Here is a 24,935-nt window from a genome sequence, read left to right as displayed (position 1 = left end):
ATTAGATAAACGCGTGTCAGTATTACCCACATCCCCCCTAACTAGCAGTTTCCCTGAGCCTTTATTTTTTTTTTTTTTTTTTTTTTTTTTTTTGGTTTTTTTTTTTTAGGAGCATTAGCAACTAAGGCCATATTGCTCCGGGATATGCGGTGGTCATTCCTTGACCTTTCCGCATACTCCGTATTTGGTGGTGACGGGCTCGAACCCCGGTCTAATCAAGAAGCATGTGCTACGCACTGCTGCTCCTTCCCACCTGGCTACGGAGGCGCCCTGAGCCTTTAAGGTATCCTCAATAATACTGGCAAAAACTTTTGCACCACCTTTGTTTAAGTGTATCCCGTCTCTACAAAACAAATTCCTTCTACCTACAAGTGTGGGCCATGCTGATAGAAATTTACCCCCTAAAGCCTTGCAGATATAAACTGCAAGACAAAAAAAAAATGAAAAGAATGTATAGTGCACTTTGTTTTCATTCACTACTGAATATTCATTTTCTTTTAAACTCCAAACACAAAAAAGTAATGGAACCTGTGGCACTTAATACCATGCATGACTCTGTAGCCGAGTGGTCAGGAGCGGAAGTGCAGTAGTGACCACTCTCCGAGTAGACCAGGATTCAAGCCCAACTGCTAAATATGGTCGATCTGCCAACCCGCACTTGACCAGCTTGGCAGATTATGGTCCATTTCCCTCAGCATGAACTGTTGAGGAGGTTTCTATCCTGCAGTGGGTTGATAATGGCTGCAGTTTAACTCTTTTTTTTATGGGTTGAAGCTTGAGAAGAGTGGTTGAATTTATATAGATTGTAATTTTCAGAATTACATGTGACAGAATGTTGTTAATTTGTTTTATGAGTTTGGAGTTGGGACAGTGAATGAATGTTGACTGGTTGAGGCATGTGTAAACTGGATTAGAAGTGAGTGGTGAAATTCCAGATGCAAATTCAGAACAGGGCTCATGGAAGTTGTTATAGAATAAGTATGTAGCAGCTTGCTTGCTCACCCATGCTGTAGACCATTTTCATATCAGCATCTATTTTTTTTATATCATCTTTCAGTAAAATTTTGGACAATATTTTTCTGGTTTACCGTTTTCATTAAGGTTTGGTTTATGGTTTGCTAATTTTCTGCATATTATCTTCTCTTCACAGTATCCATCTGTGTACAAAATAGGGGGTGTTCATCATGATGTTATGGAACATTTCCATGTAAGCATTGCAAAAATAAAACTATTAATGATAACATCAAAGCCACAGTCAGATCATCTGATAAGAATTTTTTTTTTATTATTCATAGCATTGTGTTTTTTTTTTTTTGCAAACATCAGAAATACTATTACCATTGATAATACTTATTAGTTGCATAAGTTTCATATGAACTATACCACATAAATTTCAACAATACTTAATTCACAGTAAAGAAACTATCTCAAAATTATAAGTTATGTTTTAACAAATACAGGGGATCGCTGTATCCAAGTCCTCACAATTATCAGTATTTGACAATTAAAGAATTAAAGGAAGCCGCCCTTGAGAAAATTGACCAAGCACTTGAATATTTCTGGGAGAATGACCCTCTTCATGACTGTGCAGCAAAAGTTAAGCATGAAGTTAAAGACATAACTAAATGCTATGGCACAATTTTATATGAAAAAATACGGCAAAAAAACCCCAAAACAACTCGATTCATTCTTTATTCGCAAAACTAAAAAATAGTGTAACTTCAATAAACTTTACTTAACCTTACATTGTTCAACATTTTATAATAAAAAATGTCTAATAAAATAACTGTCTCATTTTTCTGTTCCTTCGATCCATTTTTTACTCTGTACAAGTACATAATACACATTATGAAAAGTTGGTCCCCATTTTAAGTGGAATTTTCTGGAACCAATTATCCTCAAATAATGAGGACCCATGTAATTGTTTACTACATTTGTTTATAGAAGTAACCTGAATTTAGTAACACTTAATAAAGTGGAACATATGTATAGATTTTTTCTGGTTTTCTGTTTCTGTAATTTGCAGTGCTTTTCAATAAAAGTTTTTGTTTGATTTTAATATTAAAATTTTGAGGCCTCTTAGTTACATAGTGTCAAACTGATTTGTGGACATTCCTATAAGTTTTGGTGCAACTAACAATGCATTAAAGTAATCATAATTTTTTAAAATTTAACTTTCAAAACTGTCAAACTTTACAACCCTGGAGCTGCATTATAATTAACATTATGATCTTGTCATTTTGAAAAGAAATGCACCCTGTCTGCCAGTTATCAATATGCTTGAAAGAATGTGTTTAAGTGAAAGAATAGTCACTATGCAAAATACAAGATTTTATATGTCAATGTAAAAAAAATGGCTGTTTTAATCACAGCTTGTAACTATGACTGAGACATTTTCCTTGATTTTCAGGTTAGTACAGATTCAGAAAATTCTGTTTATATTTAATTAATAATACTATAATTATTTAATGCTACTGAAACTGGTCACCATATGGTTTTTTTTAGTCTTAGTCGCAATATTCATAGAGGCACATTTCTAACTCTCAGGTTACTACTGATTAGGAAAATTGTTTATATTTAATAAATGCCATAAATTTTGGATACATAAACATGTATTCTAAACATTTTTTTTCTCTTCTTTTTAAAAGGAAAAAACAGGTTTAATTAAGCAGTCAGATACAAGTGGCTGGTACATCTTAATGCAAACCATAAATTAATATTCGAATACTGTAATAACTCTGTGCAATTTCTTGTGATATTAGCAGAGTAGAGGCATATGATACAAGAAAGCAAGCTTATACAGCATCAGCCAAAAAAACCTTCCCATTTCACCCATCCATTCATTCATTCCAAATATTTGTCGAGTGCTCTCTTGAATTTATTTAAGCTTTAAACTTCCAAGACAGATGGAAATTTGTTCCAGCAATCAACTACCCGCTGGCTAAAGATAAAGTGATTATGTTTGTTTTATGGGTTCATTCTGCCCAGGGGCTCACATCTGGTGAGTATGGGCTTGGCACACCCAGGGTCCTGAGGTGTATATCATCATTCTTCTCTTTCTTGGCGATTCCCTTCTCTCTCTCTCTCTCTCCAGGTAATTCAGATTTTTTTTTTTTTTTGGCTGGTGCAGCATAAGCCTGAGGCTTATGCTGCACCATATGGATAATAATATGACATTTCATATTTTGTTAACAGGAGAGACTGCTTCTACAGGGATGGAATACACTTAAATAGAAAGGGTGCAAGAATGTTTGCTGATGCTATCGAGGCAATGTTAGGTGGGTCGGAAAACTGCTAGATTGGGGGGATACAAGGACTAATAGATTAACAGTAGCCACTGGCAGAGGTGAAAGTGATTCTTGCACTGCTTCTATTGGAATGAGCCGCAGCCTGGAAAATAAGATGCAGGATATTTCAGAGACTGCTGGGAATCATTGAGGTACAAGTAAACACATGGGTTGTGTTAGGGTAGCTAAGAAAAAGAACAGGTGCATGTATACTTGTGTGTACACCAATGCTAGGAGTTTAGTAAATAAATTTGATGAATTTGAGGTATTGCTCAAAACATCAAAGGCAGATATTGTGGGGATTTCAGAGACGTGGTGTCACACAGATATAAGAAATGCAGAACTGGAATTTGGGGAGTACAATGTCTACAGAAAGGATAGACAGGATAGGAAGGGAGGAGGGGTTATGCTATTAGTTAAAAAACACATAAAATCCAAGGAAGTGAAGCCAGTCGACATCGCTGGACAGTGCAGTGTCGAGTCAGTTTGGTGTGACATAAGCACTGGGAGATCAAAATTGAGAGTAGGAGTGTGCTATAGGCCTAATGACTCTGATGAGTATAATAAGAAACTGTTCGGAGAAATAGAGTGGGCCAGTAAATCAGAGAGTCTTATAATGGGGGATTTTAATTTCCCAGATATTGACTGGAATTTGGGGGCTGGTCACTCACACAGTAGCAAGGCTTTTGTGGATTTATTGGATGATTGTTTTCTACATCAGCATGTTCGGGAGGCAACTAGAGGGAGTAATACTCTTGATTTGATTATCAGTAGTGATTCTTCATGCATTAAGAATCTGCAGATAAATGAACCACTTGGTGGCAGTGATCACAGTGTGCTGAAGTGGGAGTTACTCAAAGAGGTAACTACCATTAGGGGTAAAGGGAAGGGGTATTGCTTTCGTAAAGGCGACTACAATGGACTGAGACAGTATTTAAATTCTATACAGTGGGATCAACTGATGATATTGCCAACAGCAAATTCAAAATGGGAAGCATTCAAAGAACTTATCGTGGAAGCTACTAGGCTTTACATACCAACTAAGAAATATTGTTCAAGGTTTAGGCCTAAATGGTTGTCAGATGAACTAATGAGGCATATGGCAGAGAAGAAAAATGCATGGGATACATACAAATTAACACGTGACACGGACGCCTATGATAGATACAAGTTGATCTGTAACCAAGTTACAAAGGAGGTTAGGCAGGCGAAGGCAGATTCCGAGAGATCCTTGGCAAGGGATGCGAAGAAAAACAGCAAAGAGTTCTTTACTTATGTAAACTCTAGAAGGAAGGGGATGAATCAGATTGGTCCACTTGAGATCGATGGGTCAACTGTTGATGACCCTGCTCGGGTAGCTAACAAACTAAATGAATATTTTGCATCGACATTCACACATGAGGAGTTATTCAGCGAGGGGAATGCCAGAGGTGTATTCAATTCTAGCAGTAAGCTAGAGAATCTTGTAATAACTGAGAGCAAAGTGGAGGAGAAATTGTTGAAGATAAACACAAGAAAGGCACCTGGGGTGGATGGGATCTATCCAGTTATATTAAAGGAGGCAGCAAAGGAGGTAAGCAAACCCTTAGCCATAATTATGAGAGCTTCCTTGGACTCAGGGGAGGTACCCATTGACTGGAGATGTGCAAATGTGACCCCAATTCACAAAGGGGGATCAAAGGCTGACACAAGTAATTATAGACCTGTGAGTTTAACTTCTGTTCCCGGAAAATTAATGGAGGCACTGGTGAAAGAAGCACTGCAGGATCATCTAGACAAGACTTCAGTTATAGCTAGGACACAGCATGGTTTTGTTAAGGGGAAGTCTTGCCTGACCAATTTGATTGGATACTATGATGCAGTCACAAAAGAACTGGATGCAGGGAATAACTTTGATATTATATACTTGGATCTTAGAAAGGCTTTTGATACTGTTGCACATGGAAGACTGCTGCACAAATTGGAGCAGTGTGGCATTGGAGGCAAGTTGCTGCTATGGATAAAGGGGTGGTTGAGGGGGAGAAGACAGAGAGTGGTAATCAATGGACACTGCTCATCGTGGACTAATGTTATTAGTGGAGTCCCTCAGGGTTCAGTATTGGGGCCTTTATTGTTTTCTGTATTTATAAATGATATTGATGATGGTATATCAGGCTTAATGTCCAAGTTTGCAGACGATACGAAGGTTGGCAGGGTTGTCAAGGACACTACTGACACTATGCTGCTGCAACAGGATTTGGAAAGGTTGAGCAGATGGGCTTCGAGGTGGCAAATGAAGTTTAACATTGACAAATGTAAAGTACTACATATGGGAAACAGCAACCCCAGAGCAGCGTATCAACTCTGTGGTACTACACTGACAGTGGTAGAGAATGAAAGGGACCTGGGGGTGGTGGTGCAGGCAGATATGAAGTTCTCTGAGCAGTGCAGACGAGCTGCAAGAGTAGCTCATGGTGTATTGTCAATGATATATAGGAATTTTTCTAGCAGGGATAAGGAGGTGATTATTCCCTTGTATAAGGCAATGGTCAGGCCACACCTAGAGTACTGTATACAGGCCTGGAGGCCTCATTTCAGGAAGGATGTAGAGATGCTGGAACGAGTACAGAGAAGGGCAACTAGATTGGTGAATGGGACAAAGGGGTTCTCTTACGAAGAAAGGCTTAAGTTTTGCAAATTACAGTGTCTGGAAACTAGGCACCAGCGGGGTGATCTGATAGAGGTGTACAAAGCCTTGAATGGTTTGAGCATGCTCAATGCTGATGGGATTCTTCCTCTAGCTCAGAAAAATCACCTGAGAGGGCATAAATTCAAATTGAGGAAAGACAGATGTAGGATAGATGTGCGGAAATTTGCCTTTAGCCAGCGGGTGGTTGGTGGGTGGAACAGACTTCCATCCCTTGTCGTGGAAGTTGATAGCCTAAATAAGTTTAAGGCTCAGCTGGACAGGTATTTCGAACGAACAGAGGGGTGAAGTGGAAGTGGTTATTTTTATTTATTTATGTTACTTTTTTTTTTTTTTTTTGGCTGATGCTGCATAAGCTTGCTTTCTTGCATCAAATGCCTCTACTAATGCTAATGCTAATTTCAGTAAATCTCACGTATGTGCTGTATAGTTGTACGACCTTGACATACTTCCCACCCTAAAAACTGTTCAGGTTTTTTTTCCTTAATATCTAATGTACAAAAATGTCACATAACTAAATCTGGGATTAAGGCACGTGTGATCATTTACAGGTAGCCCACAGAGTCGAAATCTTGAGAATAAACATATGTTTAAATCACAAATGGACAGCAGAGAATGCCTCAGTAGATAATGAATAAAATAACTGTTCGTGAAGAAGAATTAATTTCGGTTTCAACTTTTATATACAATGCAACAGAGGGAATTTTTTTTTAACTTAGTAATCTTTCAATTTTCACATATACATAATACATATTTTTAAATAAACAATATATACAAAAAACAGGCATAATAAAATGTAGAACTACATTACACGTGTTTTTGACACTAGTGGCGCTAGTTACATTTAGCCTACATTCGGATGGAATGAAATATCATCAACCAGAAACAAATTTTTTCCCTGCTACTTCTTTCACCCCAACTGCACTTACTTTTATTAACTGTTTTGAGAGCTCTATCATAATCTCCACTTTGGCCATATCGCATAAGTTCACTATACAAAACAGGTAAATTCACAACGTGTGCCATCTTCACGACTTGGAGAGAACGTCACGCCCTCTCTTGATAAAATTCCAAATCAGCTTAATGATAAAAAAGAATAAAACATGCATAAAATTATTAAAATAGATCATAATCGAGAAGTTAACAACCGAAGTGTCGAGACATAATAGGAATGTTATAATAATTATTATTATTATCAGAGAGAGAGAGAGAGAGGGAGAAGTAGAAGGGAATCACCAAGAAGAAGAAAAATATATGATATCCTGATATTCATATCATATCAGGACCCAGGGTGTTCCAGGCCCATACTCACCAGATGTTGAACCCCTGGGGTTAATGTGTCCAAATAGAGTTCCAACCTCTACGGATCTGAACCGCAGTCTTCAGATTCGAAGTATTTTGAATAAGCATTACGACCACGTTCGGGCTCTGGGTTTTATTTTTTTAATTCAGAGAAGCGTAAAGAAAAGAAAATTCCCATTCAATTTTGAGACGAATGTGATTGTATGCTGTTATATGTTTTTTTTTTTTTTTTAAGAATGTGTATAACTTATGAAACTGTTTAATATTGAGTCATGTACCATAATTTTTAAACCATAAGGATGCAGCCTTTCCCACTATAAGTTATTTTAAAAATAAATAAATCGCGCGATCCACAGAATACATGTAAATAGTAAATAAATAAATAAATAAATTTTCTGTTTATACTCCGGGACGACCAAACGGTCAGAGGAGTTCACAAGATAGACAGAATACAAGAAACAGCACCGTATTCAGTAGTCACGGGCTTGAACCCCGGTCACTCAAGGCACGTGTACTTATGCACCCGCGCGCCTGACCACTAGGCTACGGCGGCCTTATGATGCAAGAAAACAAGCGTATTCCACAACGACAGATGGAAGTTTGCTCCAGAAAATAACCACCCGCTGGGTAAAGGCAAATTTCCGCACATCTATTCTACAACTGTCTTTCCTCAATTTGAATTTATGCTCCCTCAGGTTCGTAATCTCAGCAAGTGGAAGATTCCCATCAGAATTCGGCGTGCTCAACCCATTCAAGGCCTTATATACCTCAATCAGATCACCTCGCAGGTGCTAGTCTCCAGCCGCTGCAATTTGCAGAACTTAAGCCTCTCTTGGTAAGAGGATCCCTTCATTCCCCTCACCAATCTTGTTGCCCTTCTCTGTACACGCGCAAGCAAATCTAAACGGAGGCCTTCAGACCTGTACGCAGTACTCACGGCGTGGCCTAACCATTGCCTTATACAAAGGGATAATCATCTCATTTTCCCTGCTAGCAAAATTCCTGTATATCATTGACAAAACCCCATGACCTGCTCTTGGAGCCTATCTGCATTGTTCAGAAAAATTTCATATCTAACTGAACAATTACTCCCAGGTCTTTTTCATTTTCTACCACCTTAGGTGTAGTACCACACAGTTGGTACGTTCCTCTGGGGTTACTTTTACCCATATGCAGTACTTTGCATTTGTCAATGTTAAACTTCAGTAGCCACTTCTCAGCCCATCTGACCAAATTTTCTAGATCCTGTTGCAGTAACGCACTGCCATTACTGTCATTGACAACCCTACCAACCTTTGTATCATCGACAAACTTCGACACTAAGCCTGATATACCTTTATCAATATCACTGATAAGTATACAAAACAACAGTCGGCCCAACACCGAACCCTATGGAACTCCACTAATAATATTAGTCCACGAAGAGTAGCGTCATTAATTACCCCCTCTGTTTTCTCCCACTCAACCATCCTTTTATCGATTGTAGCAACTTTCCCTTAATACCATTCTGCTCCAATTTGTATGGTGGTCTTCCATGCGCAACAGTGTCAAAAGCTTTCCTGAAATCCAAATTTATGATATCAATGTACATACTAATCCGCAACGATATTGACCTACTATAATATTTTACTTTTACCTATACTTTAAATAAAATACGCTAGTTGCATTATTAATATAAATTTTATTATAAAACGCACTGTAGATAAATAGTGTACATGAAAATTAAGTACACTATAAAAAGTAAACCATGCCAGTAAATTAACTGCAAGATTTTCCCTATCATTGAAGTTAGAGTACCCGTTTATAGTTATTAACTTCACTATTAGAACCGCCTTTATATACTGGTGATGCTAAAGGCGTTTCCTTATACACTGTGATTTCTTCAATCCAACAGGGACTCTTCCTCGAGTACAACCATGCCTTCATCATTAACATTAAGACTCTCTCTCTCTCTCTCTCTCTCTCTCTCTCTCTCTCTCTCTCTCTCTCTCTCTCTCTCTCTCTCTCTCTCTCTCCCCAGGGGCCTTGCTTGTCTTTCAATTCGAAAGGTACTCTAAAAACCAATCTTCTATAATTTCAATATGACCAATTTCATACTGCTCAGCCAACGTCTCACAACCTATCCTAACTATGAAAGGTTTTTTTTTTTCATTTGTGAATATTGATTCAGAATACCAATGCAATTCAACAACATCTGAATTAGCTAAGCTTTCCCCCATAGCCTTTTAGCAGAACACAAAAAGGCTTTGGGAAGCTCTTTCATTTCTTTGATGTTTTTTTCTTTTCTTCGATGGTTCTGATTCCTTCTTTTCTTCGTTGCATTCATATATACGTTTGGCAAGTGTTTACAACATTACTCCTTCTTTTTGCAATAGTTTACTCCATGGGATTTATATGAGACAGTTGTAAAATACTCTTATGAAAAGATGTTGCTACAAACCATTACAAAAGATAAAGCCATGATAATTGGGCCCGTCGAGTTCAGTTTCAATCACAATTCGTCTCGGATCTAGCCAAAACAAATGCAACCAATGTGGATTACCACTCCACAACCTTCTGAAACCAGCAACTATCTCCATCTAGAAACTGCACCAGTTCGACTTCTATCTTCATTAGTAGGCTAGATGGTGACCAAGAATCGATACGTGTCTCAAACTCTTTCATCCAAGAAACAAAAATTGTGGAGACAAGTTTTATTGTTATTATGAAACCAGATAAACCAACAGTTACAACAATTCATGTTAGCCCTCAGCGAGCCTGAAATTGTAGTTGGAAGCACACTTGTGGGTTAAAGTCATTCTGAACATAAGTACTTTAACTTTCAAGTTGAATTAAGGGTTAATTTAACCCTAAGATCTCAAACTTAGTACCTTAGCGGGAGAGAGTGGCTACAAAGGGATATTATTCAGGAACTCTTTTATGTTTTACAGAGATTTAAACATGCCCATTTTTGTAGCACAGTGAACATAATCAACGTCCTCCGCACGCCCTGTGAAAAAGTTCAGATTGAATCCCTTCAAAGGTACGAGAAATTTTTTATGAGTTTTTGCACAACGCAGCTCAGTTAGTCGGTCTCACGAGGGTAGCATGGTTTTTCTCCCAGGCACTCTAATTTTTCTTCCAGCAAACAGAGAATCGACCAGAGAACATGGACAATTTACAGACGGTTCAAGATGGTCTAAGTCGCTGATACGCGTACAATCCAACAAACAAGATTTGCAAGTACAACAGTGGACACCTCTCCTTTTAATCCTCAATTCTTAACTCTCTCAAGGTACTTTAAGTACTTTAGAGGTACGGAGTGACTACAAATACTATCCTTCAAATTAAAATGCACATATTGAAGTTGCGCACGGGTTATTCACTGGATGTCTTTGCTGTTCTCATTGACTGAGCTAAATGATCTGGATTCCATTACCGTCACTAGCTGAAATTGAGAAACAACTTCAGTAGTGGATGGAAGACATTTTAAGAACTCTTCACTGCAAGAATGAGTCTGAATAAAAATTGCAAATATTGAACTAAGACGATTCCATTCCACTCATTTTTGACAATGCAAAAGCTATCAAGCTACCCATGAGTAATTTCAGTATGCGCATTTTAATTTTAAGTCTCTAACAATCTCTATCCCTCCTTCTAAATACTTTTTTTGAATGAACACTGCAAGCATCAGAGGTATTACAACTTATAACAGTACCATGTATGGGTTGAAGGTTAGGAAGGTGATTGTTGATATTAGACTTGAATTTCTATCGATTGTGATTTTCAGGAAATACGTATGAGGTTTTCCAGGATAAGGAAGTTGAAGGAATAAACGAGGAAGAAGAAAAGTTGGTTCTGTGAGTTTGAAGTTAAACACTAATAGGATGCTGACTGATTACGGTACATGTCTGGACTGGTTTGGAAGAAAAGATAAGCATAGGAGCAGAAGAATTATTTTGAGAGACATAAGACAGGACTAGAACGACAGAAATCAACTAAGTTGTCTTTGCCCTCCTGGAGATCACTATTTGAGGAATTGGTGGTGGATATTAGAGAAGTTGAAGCTATCAGTAGAGGGCAACTGGAAGGTTGGATGCAATATGCTGTCATCTGCAAACCTATGGATGGTATTTCTGGTCAATTGAAGCTCATTAATATACAAGCGGAGAAAAGTGGGAGAATGAACTGAACCTTGGGGAACACCAGCATTAATGAAGTTATAAGACAGAGCGCCATCTGCCATCACCAGCAGTGAGCGTTGAAAGAGAAAACTGGATACTCAATTCCAAAAAAACAGTTAGCAGATCCTGAATGCTGATGGGATTCTTCCTCTCGCTCAGATTAAGAACCTGAGAGCGCACAGATTCTAATTGATGAAAGAGAGTTAGAAAAAAGTTAGAATAAAGTACGTTTGTTAGAAAAAAGTACGTGGGGTTTGTCAGACTGTAAGTGGACATGGTTATCATCCAAATTGGAACTGAAACCACGTATATTTGTGAAATGAACGAGAAGGTGTTTAGGAAGTTTAGATCTTTTCGCAGATAAGTTCGTTCAATAAGTTTGACTATTAATGATGTATTCGGTAGTAAGGAAAGGTGGGGAGGACATGTTGTATGAAGTAATGAAACTTTTGGAAATGGCACTCACACGGGAAAAAATATATCCAGTTTTTTGACATAACGTGGCTTCGACAATGGCCCCAGCATACTCACTACTCGGACTCCCATCTGTCACTATCTTGCAGAGCTGTTGTTGTTGTAGGGTTATAGGAGCATTGGCAACTAAAGCCATATTGCTCCATGTACATCGTCTGTTAATAGTTTGTGTAGGTCAATTTTCTTTTGCGGGACGTAAAACCAAGTTTTCGGGAGAAAAACCGCCTGAGACCGACTAATTTAGTCAGGTTGTGAAAACAGGTCCATAAAAATTCCTCTCATCATCGACGTGACTCGAGCTCCGATCTTTTGCACCCGGTGTGGTCAGGACGACGCTCCTACCCATTGTACTACCCACGAAGGTATCTGGTAGAGTAGAGGCAGCAAAATTATACACTAGCTCATCCAGAAGCCTCCTAGAGAGTTAGCAATACGTTCCGTCCGGTGGACTGTCAAGCAGCCGGCCTGCAAACACCGCTTTAGAGATGTACCCTCGAAATGTAAGGAAGTTTGAATCTCTCCGTTATACCGGTCATTACCTTCATAACCAATAACCATTAACCTTCATAACCTTCATAACCTCCATAACCATTACCGGTCATAACCAATGCTATCGAGGCAGTGTTAGGTGGGTCGGAAAACTGCTAGATTGGGGGGATACAAGGACGAATAGATTAACAGTAGCCACTGGCAGAGGTGAAAGTGATTCTTGCACTGCTTCTATTGGAATGAGCCGCAGCCTGGAAAATAAGATGCAGGATATTTCAGAGACTGCTGGGAATCATTGGGGTACAAGTAAACACATGGGTTGTGTTAGGGTAGCTAAGAAAAAGAACAGGTGCATGTATACTTGTGTGTACACCAATGCTAGGAGTTTAGTAAATAAATTTGATGAATTTGAGGTATTGCTCAAAACATCAAAGGCAGATATTGTGGGGATTTCAGAGACGTGGTGTCACACAGATATAAGGAATGCAGAACTGGAATTTGGGGAGTACAATGTCTACAGAAAGGATAGACAGGATAGGAAGGGAGGAGGGGTTATGCTATTAGTTAAAAAACACATAAAATCCAAGGAAGTGAAGCCAGTCGACATCGCTGGACAGTGCAGTGTCGAGTCAGTTTGGTGTGACATAAGCATTGGGAGATCAAAATTGAGAGTAGGAGTGTGCTATAGGCCTAATGACTCTGATGAGTATAATAAGAAACTGTTCGGAGAAATAGAGTGGGCCAGTAAATCAGAGAGTCTTATAATGGGGGATTTTAATTTTCCAGATATTGACTGGAATTTGGGGGCTGGTCACTCACACAGTAGCAAGGCTTTTGTGGATTTATTGGATGATTGTTTTCTACATCAGCATGTCCGAGAGGCAACTAGAGGGAGTAATACTCTTGATTTGATTATCAGTAGTGATTCTTCATGCATTAAGAATCTGCAGATAAATGAACCACTAGGTGGCAGTGATCACAGTGTGCTGAAGTGGGAGTTACTCAAAGAGGTAACTACCATTAGGGGTAAAGGGAAGGGGTATTGCTTTCGTAAAGGCGACTACAATGGACTGAGACAGTATTTAAATTCTATATAGTGGGATCAACTGATGATATTGCCAACAGCAAATTCAAAATAGGAAGCATTCAAAGAACTTATCTTGGAAGCTACTAGGCTTTACATACCAACTAAGAAATATTGTTCAAGGTTTAGGCCTAAATGGATGTCAGATGAACTAATGAGGCATATGGCAGAGAAGAAAATGCATGGGATACATACAAATTAACACGTGACACAGACGCCTATGATAGATACAAGTTGATCTGTAATCAAGTTACAAAGGAGGTTAGGCAGGCGAAGGCAGATTATGAGAGATCCTTGGCAAGGGATGCGAAGAAAAACAGCAAAGAGTTCTTTACTTATGTAAACTCTAGAAGGAAGGGGATGAATCAGATTGGTCCACTTTAGATCGATGGGTCAACTGTTGATGACCCTGCTCAGGTAGCTAACAAACTAAATGAATATTTTGCATCGACATTCACACATGAGGAGTTATTCAGCGAGGGGAATGCCAGAGGTGTATTCAACTCTAGCAGTAAGCTAGAGAATCTTGTAATAACTGAGAGCAAAGTGGAGGAGAAATTGTTGAAGATAAACACAAGAAAGGCACCTGGGATCTATCCAGTTATATTAAAGGAGGCAGCAAAGGAAGTAAGCAAACCCTTAGCCATAATTATGAGAGCTTCCTTGGACTCAGGGGAGGTACCCATGGACTGGAGATGTGCAAATGTGACCCCAATTCACAAAGGGGGATCAAAGGCTGACAGAGGTGTGATCTGATAGAGGTGTACATGGTTTGAGCATGCTCAATGCTGATGGGATTCTTCCTCTTGCTCAGAATAATCACCTGAGAGGGCATAAATTCAAATTGAGGAAAGACAGATGTAGGATAGATGTGCGGCAATTTGCCTTTAGCCAGCAGGTGGTTGGTAGGTGGAACAGACTTCCATCCCTTGTCGTGGAAGTTGATAGCCTAAATAAGTTTAAGGCTCAGCTGGACAGGTATTTCGAACGAACAGAGGGGTGAAGTGGAAGTGGTTATTTTTATTTATTTATGTTACTTTTTTTTTTTTTTTTTTTGGCTGATGCTGCATAAGCTTGCTTTCTTGCATCAAATGCCTCTACTAATGCTAATGCTAATACGCTTGATCTTTTTCTCACAAACAACCCTTCTAAGTACAAGGTCGAAGTGAGAGGTCCTTTAGGCACTTCAGATCACAACTTGGTGATTGTCTCTTCTCCAATGGAACCTTTATCTCATGGCTATTCCCAACCTTGTGCTGTTTGGCATTACAAGAATGCAAAATGGGATGACCTGCGAGACTTCTTTTCCTTGGTCGGATTAGTGTTTCAAAACTTCTGATGTCAACGTTTGCTCAGATCGTGTCAGTGAAATTATTCTTGCAGGAATGGAATCCTTTATCCCACACTCCACTTCAAAATCTCGTCCCTTATCCAAACCTCGGTTTTCCAATAAATGTGCTAAGGCTGTTCAGGAGAAGAATGTTGCATATCGTAATTGGCTCATTTCTAATTCTTCAGTTTCATTTTCTGCCTACACCAAAGCTCGTAACAATTGTAAAGAAGTTATTAATCAGACCAAACTAGATTTTGAACAGGCTAAGAGTAGAAAACTTGCTTCTTGCCCTAATGGTAGCCGAGCATTCTGGTCTCTTGCCAAAGCTATTGGCCGCAACTTTTGCCCATCTCTGCTCCCACCTCTGTCCAAACCAGATGGTTCTGTTGTCACTTCAGCCAAGGATAAAGCTGACCTGATAGCATCCCATTTTTCTTCCAGCTCATGTATTAATGATCTTGGTAAAACACTTCCCACCATTCCCAACACGCTCCATTCAATGCCTCCTGTGGTCTTCCGTCAAAAGGATATCAGAAGGATTTTGATGAATCTTGATGCTAAGAAAGGTCCTGATGGTATTCCTCCACTTGTTCTCAAAACCTGTGCTCCTGAACTTACTCCTATTCTTTGCCGCTTTTTTCACTTTCTTATTCCAAAGGTGTTTTTCCTTCTGCTTGGAAATTTGCTCCTATCCAGCCAGTTCCTAAAAAGGGTGACAAATCCCTCCCATCCAATTATCGTCCCATTGCAATTACTTTTACTCTTTCTAAAGTAATGGAGAAATCAATTAACCGCCAACTCTTAAACTACCTAGAAACCTTCCGTCTGATCAACGATCGCCAGTATGGATTCCGTCAGTGCAATCCACTGGTGATATTCTGGCTTATGTTACCCATTTATGGACTAATTCAATGGAAAGGTTTGGTGAAACACAAGTAGTTGCTCTTGACATCTCAAAGGCTTTTGATCGTGTTTGGCATAAAGGTCTTCTAAACAAGCTTCCATCTTATGGTTTGCCAACTGTTTTTAGTAATTGGTTATTCAGTTATCTCCCTGATCGCTCACTGAGGGTGATGGTAGATGGCTCTCTGTCTTCTAACTTCTCCACTAATGCCGGTGTCCCCCAAGGTTCAGTTCTTTCCCCCACTCTATTCCTTTTGTATAACAATGACCTTCTTCCATTGACTGAAAATCCTATCCATAGTTTTGCCGATGATAGCACATTGCATTTAACTTTCCATTTTGGGAAACCTCATCCTGCTCAATCAGCTTCAACTTTTCGAAAATCTGCTACCAATTCCTTAAATGCCGATCTTTAGGTATTTCTCCAGTGGGGCAAAGACAACTTAGTTGATTTCAACCCTTCTAAAACTCAGTCTTGTCTTATATCTCGGGAAAAGGATTCTTCTGCTCCTATGCTTATCTTTAGTGACACTCCAATTTCTAGGCAAAATGATATATCTCTTTTGCGGATTACCCTGACTTCTAATCTCTTTTGGCACAAGCACATTACAAATATTGCTTCCTCTGCATCTAAAAAACTTGGTTTTCTTTCGCTCTCGGCGTTACTTTTCTTCCAAATAGCTGCTCACTCTGTATAAATAGCAAATCTGCCCTACTATGGAATATTGTTCCCACATCTGGGGTGGTGCCCCGAAAACCTCTCTCAGGCAGTTAGGTTAATTAATGATTCATCTCTAACAGTCTCTCCACTCGCTTTCCCACAGACATAGTGTTTCTAATGCATGCCTCTTTTACAGATACTTCCATGGGCACTGTTCTTCTGAACTGGCTTCTATAATTCCCGCTCTCTCTTTCAAAACAGTCCAAACACGTGCCGCCACCAGCCAACATCCATTTACTGTCCAACTTCAAACCCACAGAACCAACTTTTCATCTTCCTCATTTATTCATTCAAATGCCGTTTTCTGGAACAACCTTCCTTCATACGTATTTCCTGAAAAGTACAATCTACAGAAGTTCAAGTCCAATGTCAACAAATATCTTCTTTCGTTTTCTCAACCTCCAACCCAAGCACGGTACTAAGTACTATAGGTTCTAATACCTCTCGTGTTTAGGGTTCACATAAAAAAAAAAAAAAAAAAAAGATGTAAACATTGGTATTGATTTCCAAAGCACAGTATCAAATTTTACATTTTTTCCCCCTCTAATTAACATTAAAAGTTCATCAAAACAATTTACGAGTTCATCAAAATAAAAATAAAAAAAACTTCTCTGGAGACTTCCTGTGTGTTTGAAACATAATATAAAACTGTCCTATTTTAGCCTACTTGAATTTTTGGGATGAAGCCAACATCAATCAACACTATACATAAATATGCAAAACATCCAACTGGAACAATATCCATACTAAAACTGGGAATAGAAAAAGTGGATCGCTGGTAATGTCCAATGAAACATTAGGAACTCTATATCTATTTTGAAATGATACGACATTAGGAGCGCTACAGGCATTCACGAGGCAGGCTCATGCTTCGAGCGCTCATCTAGTATAGCCCTTAATATGACTGGATAGGTTCATCCAACCCAGGTGCCTTTATTAAGTTTAACTTCAACAATTCCTCCTCCATGTTGCTCTCAGTTATTACAAAATCATTTAGCTCCTTGCTAGAGTTTGATAAACTTCAGGCTCTCCTTCCACACAGAATTCCTCATGTGTGAAGATTGATGCAAAAATTCTAATTTGTTTGTCAGCGACCTGAACAGGATCATCAACAGTCGAACTATCAATATTAAGTGGACCAATCTGATTCATCTCCTTCCTTCTAGAGTTTATATCAGTAAAGGAGTCTTTGCATCCTTTGCCAAAGACTTCTCATAATCTGTTGTTGCATGCCTAACCTCCTTTGTAACTTAATTATAGACTAGTTTATATCTACCATAGGTTTCTGTGTCACCTGATAATTTATATGCATCCCATGCATTTTTCTTCTCTGCCATGAGTCTCTGTCTGAGACCAGTGTAGTCACTTTTACAAGTCTTTCCCTTTATTCTTGCTGTTGGTTACATCTATAAGTAAATCCCACATTAATACAATGTGATGCTATCGAGGCAGTTAGATGGGTCGGAAAACTGCTAGCTTGGGGGGGGGGATACCCAGACTAATAGATTAACAGTAGCCACTGGCAGAGGTAAAAGTGATTCTAGCACTACTTCTGTTGAAATGCAATTGAGCAGTAGCCTTGAAAGCAAGGCAATGGGGATTTCCAGGACTGCTGGGAGTCATAGTGGAACATGTAAATACATGGGCTGTGTTAGCTTAACTAAAAGTAGAAACAGGTGCAATGTATACTTGCATGTACATCAATGCTAGGAGTATAGTTAATAAATTCAATGAGCTTGAAGTGCTAGTCAAGACATCAAAGGCAGATATTCTTGGGATATCAGAGATATGGTGTCACACAGACATAAGCAGTGCAGAACTGGAATTTGGGGAGTACAATGTGTACAGAAAGGGAGGAGGGGTTATGCTGTTAGTTAAGACACATAAAATCTAAAGAAATGTGCATCCAATTGATTTTGGTGGACAATGCAATGTTGGGTCTGTTTGGTTTGACATAAGTACTGGGAAAGAAAAAATTAGAGTAGGTGTGTGTTATAGGCCAAATGAATCTGATCAGTATAATGTGCAATTTTGAAGAGAAATAGAGTGGGACAGTAAGTCAGTGTGTCTTATAATGGGGGATTTTAATTTCCCAGAGATTGACTGGAATTTGTGGGTTGGTCACTCACACACTAGCAAGGCTTTTGCGAATTTTTTGGATGATTGTTTTCTACAGCAGCATGTTCGGGAGGCAACCAGAGGGAGTAATACTCTTGATCTGATTATCAGTAGTGATTCTTCATATATCAAGAATCTGCAGATAAAGGAACCACTAGGTGGCAGTGATCACAGTGTGATTTACTCAAAGAAGTAACTGTCATCAAGGGTAAAGGAAAGGGTTTTTGCTTTTGTAAAGGTGACTACGGTGGTCTGAGACAGTATTTAAATTCTATACGGTGTGACCAACTGATGATGTTACCAACAGCAAATTCAAAATGGGAAGCATTCAAAGAATTAATCTTGGAAGCTACTAGGCTTTTCATACCAACAAAGGAAACGTTGTTCAAGATTTAGGCCTAAATGGATGTCAGATGAACTAATTAGACATGTGACGGAGAAAAAAATGCATGGGATACATATAAATTAACACGTGACACGGAGGCCTATGATAGATATAAGCTGGTATGTAACCAAGTCACAACGGAGGTTAGGCAGGCAACAGCAAGTTACGAGAATTCTTTGGCTAAGGATGCAAAGAAAAACAGCAAAGAGTTCTTTACTTATGTAAACTCTAGAAGGAAGGGGATGAATCAGATTGGTCCACTTGATATCGATGGTTGAACTGTTGATGATCCTGCGGAGGTAGCGAACAAACTAAATGAATATTTTGCATCTACATTCACACATGAGGAGTTATTCAGCTTGGGGAATGCCAGAGGTGTATTAAACACTGGCAGTAAGCTAGATAATCTTGTAATAACTGAGAGTAAAGTGGAGGAGAAATTGTTGAAGATAAACATAAGAAAGTCAACTGGTGTGGATGGAATCTATCTAGTTATTTTAAACTAGGCAGCAAAGGAAGTAAGCAAACCCATAACCATAATTATGAGAGCTTCCCTGGACTCAGGGGAGGTACCCATGGACTGGAGATGTGCAAATGTGACCCCATTCCACACAGATAATAACAGACCTGTTAGTTTAACTTCTGTTACAGAGAAAGTAATGGAGACACTGGTTAAAGAAGCATTGCAGGATCATCTAGACAAGGCTTCAGTTATAGCTTGGACACAGCATGGGTTTGTTAAGGGAAGTCTTGTTTGACTAATTTGATTGGATACTATGATGTAGTCATAAAGGAACTGGATGCAAAGAATTTGATATCATATATTTGGATCTTATACTGTTGCACATGGAAGACTGCTGCACAAATTGGAGCAGTGTGGCATTGGGGGCGAATTGCTGCTATGGATGGTAGAGTGGTTGAAGACAGAGTAGTAATCAATGGACACTGCTCTTCGTAGACTAATGTTATTAGCGGAATCCCTCAGGGTTCAGTGTTGGATCCATTGTTGTTTTCTGTATTTATAAATGATATTGATGATGGAATATCAGGCTTAATGTCCAAGTTTGCAGACGATATGAAGGTTGGCAGGGTTGTGAATGACAGTAATGACAGTACACTGCTGCAACAGGATCTAGAAAAGTTGAGCAGATGGGCTGAGAGGTGGCAAATGAAGTTTAACGTTGACAAATGTAAAGTATTACATATGGGGAGCAGTATCCCCAGAGTAACGTATCAATTCTGGTACTACACTGACAGTGGTAGAGAACGAAAAGGACCTGGGGGTAATTGTGCAGGCAGATATGAAGTTTTCTGAGCAGTGCAGACGGTCTGCAAGAGTAGCTCATGGTGCCTTGTCAATGATATACAGGAACGTTTCTAGAAGGGATAAGGAGGTGATTATCCCCTTATATAAGGCAATGGTCAGGCCACACCTTGAGTACTGTATACAGGTCTGGAGGCTTCATTTTAATAAGGATGTAGAGCTCTTGGAACGGGTACAGAGAAGGGCAAAAGGATTAGTGAACAGAACAAAGGTTGCTCTTACGAAGAAAGGCTTAAGTTTTGCAAATTACACTGTCTGGAGACTACGCACCTGCGAGGTGATCTGATTGAGGTGTATAAGGCCTTGAATGGTTTGAGCATGCTTAATGCTGATGGGATTCTCCCTCTTGCTCAGAATAGTCCTGAGAGGATTAAATGAGAGAATAAATCTGAGAGAATAAAAATGAGAGAATAAACCTGAGAGGGCATAAATTAACTGAAAGGGTAGCCGTGGGGATAAGCACCGGACCACCAGTAGCAACGACATGGGTTCGAGCCTAGGTAAAGCAAAAATAAAATTTATTAGGGTTGAAATTGAAAGTGTCTGCAATTCTGCCCAGACACGATAGGAGGGAGTATATGATGAGAGCCCTGTCAATCAATTCGGCCCTGGAAAGATTGTGCAGGGCTCAAGGGGTAGAATTTTTTTCAGCCTGGTCTGTACTTGTTAACAGGAGAGACTGCTTCTACAGGGATGGGATACACTTAAATAGAAAGGGTGCAAGAATGTTTGCTGATGCTATCGAGGCAATGTTAGGTGGGTCGGAAAACTGCTAGATTGGGGGGATACAAGGACTAATAGATTAACAGTAGCCACTGGCAGAGGTGAAAGTGATTCTTGCACTGCTTCTATTGGAATGAGCCGCAGCCTGGAAAATAAGATGCAGGATATTTCAGAGACTGCTGGGAATCATTGGGGTACAAGTAAACACATGGGTTGTGTTAGGGTAGCTAAGAAAAAGAACAGGTGCATGTATACTTGTGTGTACACCAATGCTAGGAGTTTAGTAAATAAATTTGATGAATTTGAGGTATTGCTCAAAACATCAAAGGCAGATATTGTGGGGATTTCAGAGACGTGGTGTCACACAGATATAAGAAATGCAGAACTGGAATTTGGGGAGTACAATGTCTACAGAAAGGATAGACAGGATAGGAAGGGAGGAGGGGTTATGCTATTAGTTAAAAAACACATAAAATCCAAGGAAGTGAAGCCAGTCGACATCGCTGGACAGTGCAGTGTCGAGTCAGTTTGGTGTGACATAAGCATTGGGAGATCAAAATTGAGAGTAGGAGTGTGCTATAGGCCTAATGACTCTGATGAGTATAATAAGAAACTGTTCGGAGAAATAGAGTGGGCCAGTAAATCAGAGAGTCTTATAATGGGGGATTTTAATTTCCCAGATATTGACTGGAATTTGGGGGCTGGTCACTCACACAGTAGCAAGGCTTTTGTGGATTTATTGGATGATTGTTTTCTACATCAGCATGTTCGGGAGGCAACTAGAGGGAGTAATACTCTTGATTTGATTATCAGTAGTGATTCTTCATGCATTAAGAATCTGCAGATAAATGAACCACTTGGTGGCAGTGATCACAGTGTGCTGAAGTGGGAGTTACTCAAAGAGGTAACTACCATTAGGGGTAAAGGGAAGGGGTATTGCTTTCGTAAAGGCGACTACAATGGACTGAGACAATATTTAAATTCTATACAGTGGGATCAACTGATGATATTGCCAACAGCAAGTTCAAAATGGGAAGCATTCAAAGAACTTATCGTGGAAGCTACTAGGCTTTACATACCAACTAAGAAATATTGTTCAAGGTTTAGGCCTAAATGGTTGTCAGATGAACTAATGAGGCATATGGCAGAGAAGAAAAATGCATGGGATACATACAAATTAACACGTGACACGGACGCCTATGATAGATACAAGTTGATCTGTAACCAAGTTACAAAGGAGGTTAGGCAGGCGAAGGCAGATTACGAGAGATCCTTGGCAAGGGATGCGAAGAAAAACAGCAAAGAGTTCTTTACTTATGTAAACTCTAGAAGGAAGGGGATGAATCAGATTGGTCCACTTGAGATCGATGGGTCAAATGTTGATGACCCTGCTCGGGTAGCTAACAAACTAAATGAATATTTTGCATCGACATTCACACATGAGGAGTTATTCAGCGAGGGGAATGCCAGAGGTGTATTCAAATCTAGCAGTAAGCTAGAGAATCTTGTAATAACTGAGAGCAAAGTGGAGGAGAAATTGTTGAAGATAAACACAAGAAAGGCACCTGGGGTGGATGGGATCTATCCAGTTATATTAAAGGAGGCAGCAAAGGAGGTAAGCAAACCCTTAGCCATAATTATGAGAGCTTCCTTGGACTCAGGGGAGGTACCCATTGACTGGAGATGTGCAAATGTGACCCCAATTCACAAAGGGGGATCAAAGGCTGACACAAGTAATTATAGACCTGTGAGTTTAACTTCTGTTCCCGGAAAATTAATGGAGGCACTGGTGAAAGAAGCACTGCAGGATCATCTAGACAAGACTTCAGTTATAGCTAGGACACAGCATGGTTTTGTTAAGGGGAAGTCTTGCCTGACCAATTTGATTGGATACTATGATGCAGTCACAAAAGAACTGGATGCAGGGAATAACTTTGATATTATATACTTGGATCTTAGAAAGGCTTTTGATACTGTTGCACATGGAAGACTGCTGCACAAATTGGAGCAGTGTGGCATTGGAGGCAAGTTGCTGCTATGGATAAAGGGGTGGTTGAGGGGGAGAAGACAGAGAGTGGTAATCAATGGACACTGCTCATCGTGGACTAATGTTATTAGTGGAGTCCCTCAGGGTTCAGTATTGGGGCCTTTATTGTTTTCTGTATTTATAAATGATATTGATGATGGTATATCAGGCTTAATGTCCAAGTTTGCAGACGATACGAAGGTTGGCAGGGTTGTCAAGGACACTACTGACACTATGCTGCTGCAACAGGATTTGGAAAGGTTGAGCAGATGGGCTTCGAGGTGGCAAATGAAGTTTAACATTGACAAATGTAAAGTACTACATATGGGAAACGGCAACCCCAGAGCAACGTATCAACTCTGTGGTACTACACTGACAGTGGTAGAGAATGAAAGGGACCTGGGGGTGGTGGTGCAGGCAGATATGAAGTTCTCTGAGCAGTGCAGACGAGCTGCAAGAGTAGCTCATGGTGTATTGTCAATGATATATAGGAATTTTTCTAGCAGGGATAAGGAGGTGATTATTCCCTTGTATAAGGCAATGGTCAGGCCACACCTAGAGTACTGTATACAGGCCTGGAGGCCTCATTTCAGGAAGGATGTAGAGCTGCTGGAACGAGTACAGAGAAGGGCAACTAGATTGGTGAATGGGACAAAGGGGTTCTCTTACGAAGAAGGCTTAAGTTTTGCAAATTACAGTGTCTGGAAACTAGGCACCAGCGGGGTGATCTGATAGAGGTGTACAAAGCCTTGAATGGTTTGAGCATGCTCCAATGCTGATGGGATTCTTCCTCTAGCTCAGAAAATCACCTGAGAGGGCATAAATTCAAATTGAGGAAAGACAGATGTAGGATAGATGTGCGGAAATTTGCCTTTAGCCAGCGGGTGGTTGGTGGGTGGAACAGACTTCCATCCCTTGTCGTGGAAGTTGATAGTCTAAATAAGTTTAAGGCTCAGCTGGACAGTATTTCGAACGAACAGAGGGGTGAAGTGGAAGTGGTTAGTGACAAATGGGCCTGGAGTACTGGGGTCCATAGTTTAACAGATATTTATTTAAAGTATACCCAGTAAAATAAAATAAAATAAAATATTTCCAGAAGCTTTCGGAACTCGTGTCCCTTTCTCAACTGACAGAATGTTTAAATACATTACAAGCAAACTGTGGCACGTTACTCATTCGTCATTGTTGTAGCACGGACGTGTGCTGCCTTGCGCCAGTGATCATCCATCAATAAAACGGTTGTCTCCAGGATTGGATGTATACGCATGCCTTTCTGGCGATTTAATGCCTTAGGTTGTTCATTATGTTTAGTGACTCTAGCCATAGGCGGTGGCGAAAGTGTCGCGCGTGGTCCACTATCTCGAAGTCGCGCTTGGGTCAAGATCGTGGTTGGGTAGCCCAAAAATGTTCTGCAAGCGCGGACTGGTCAGTTTCGGCAAGCCGGATTGCTCTGTCGTGTTCCGTGAGGCGATCCTGAGAAGTCTCGATGTCTCACCTACGTAGCAACTGTTACAGGCCCTACAGGTGATACGGTACACTACATTGCTACGTAAGACAGGTGTGACAGGGGTCTTCACACTGGAGACAAGTGAACGTAGGTTCCTACCTGGTAATTGTACACATTTTATGTTGTAACTTCTCAGGATCTTCGAGATACGTCCTGACACTCCTGGATAGTACGGAATGTAGGCGGATGATATGCCGACTTGCTTCGGAGGTCTTGGGTGGAAGTAAGCTCTTGTGCCTGTAACAAGCATCTGTTTAGTACATGGGATGGATAACCGCATCTGGTTAAGTCCGCCTTCACACGGAGATCTCGTTACGTCTATTGTGTCGGTGCTGGAAGTGGCTCCAGCCCTGGGAGAAACAGGTGCGGGCAGTGCTATTGAGATGGCTTGGTGAGTGGCGGACCGTAGT

The 24,935-nt window shown here is 40.0% G+C and overlaps 1 protein-coding gene across 1 annotated transcript in view; it reads right to left on the bottom strand.

Annotated features, from left to right (window-relative positions):
- Srp72 (signal recognition particle 72) overlaps positions 1 to 7,006 on the bottom strand; it is a 110,764-nt gene extending 103,758 nt beyond the window's left edge. The window contains exon 1 of the mRNA XM_090384190.1: positions 6,903 to 7,006. Coding sequence (XP_090240316.1) covers positions 6,903 to 6,999 — 97 coding nt within the window. The 5' untranslated portion in view covers positions 7,000 to 7,006. The remainder of the gene's footprint in view (positions 1 to 6,902) is intronic.
- Between the last annotated feature and the right edge of the window lie 17,929 nt (positions 7,007 to 24,935).

Source organism: Mastigoproctus giganteus, chromosome 11 (genome assembly GCF_048544385.1).
Source record: "Mastigoproctus giganteus isolate SK-2022 chromosome 11, ASM4854438v1, whole genome shotgun sequence".
NCBI lineage: Eukaryota > Metazoa > Arthropoda > Arachnida > Uropygi > Thelyphonidae > Mastigoproctus > Mastigoproctus giganteus.
Note: the sequence above shows the minus strand (reverse complement) of the source record. Positions and strands in the feature narration are given on the sequence as shown.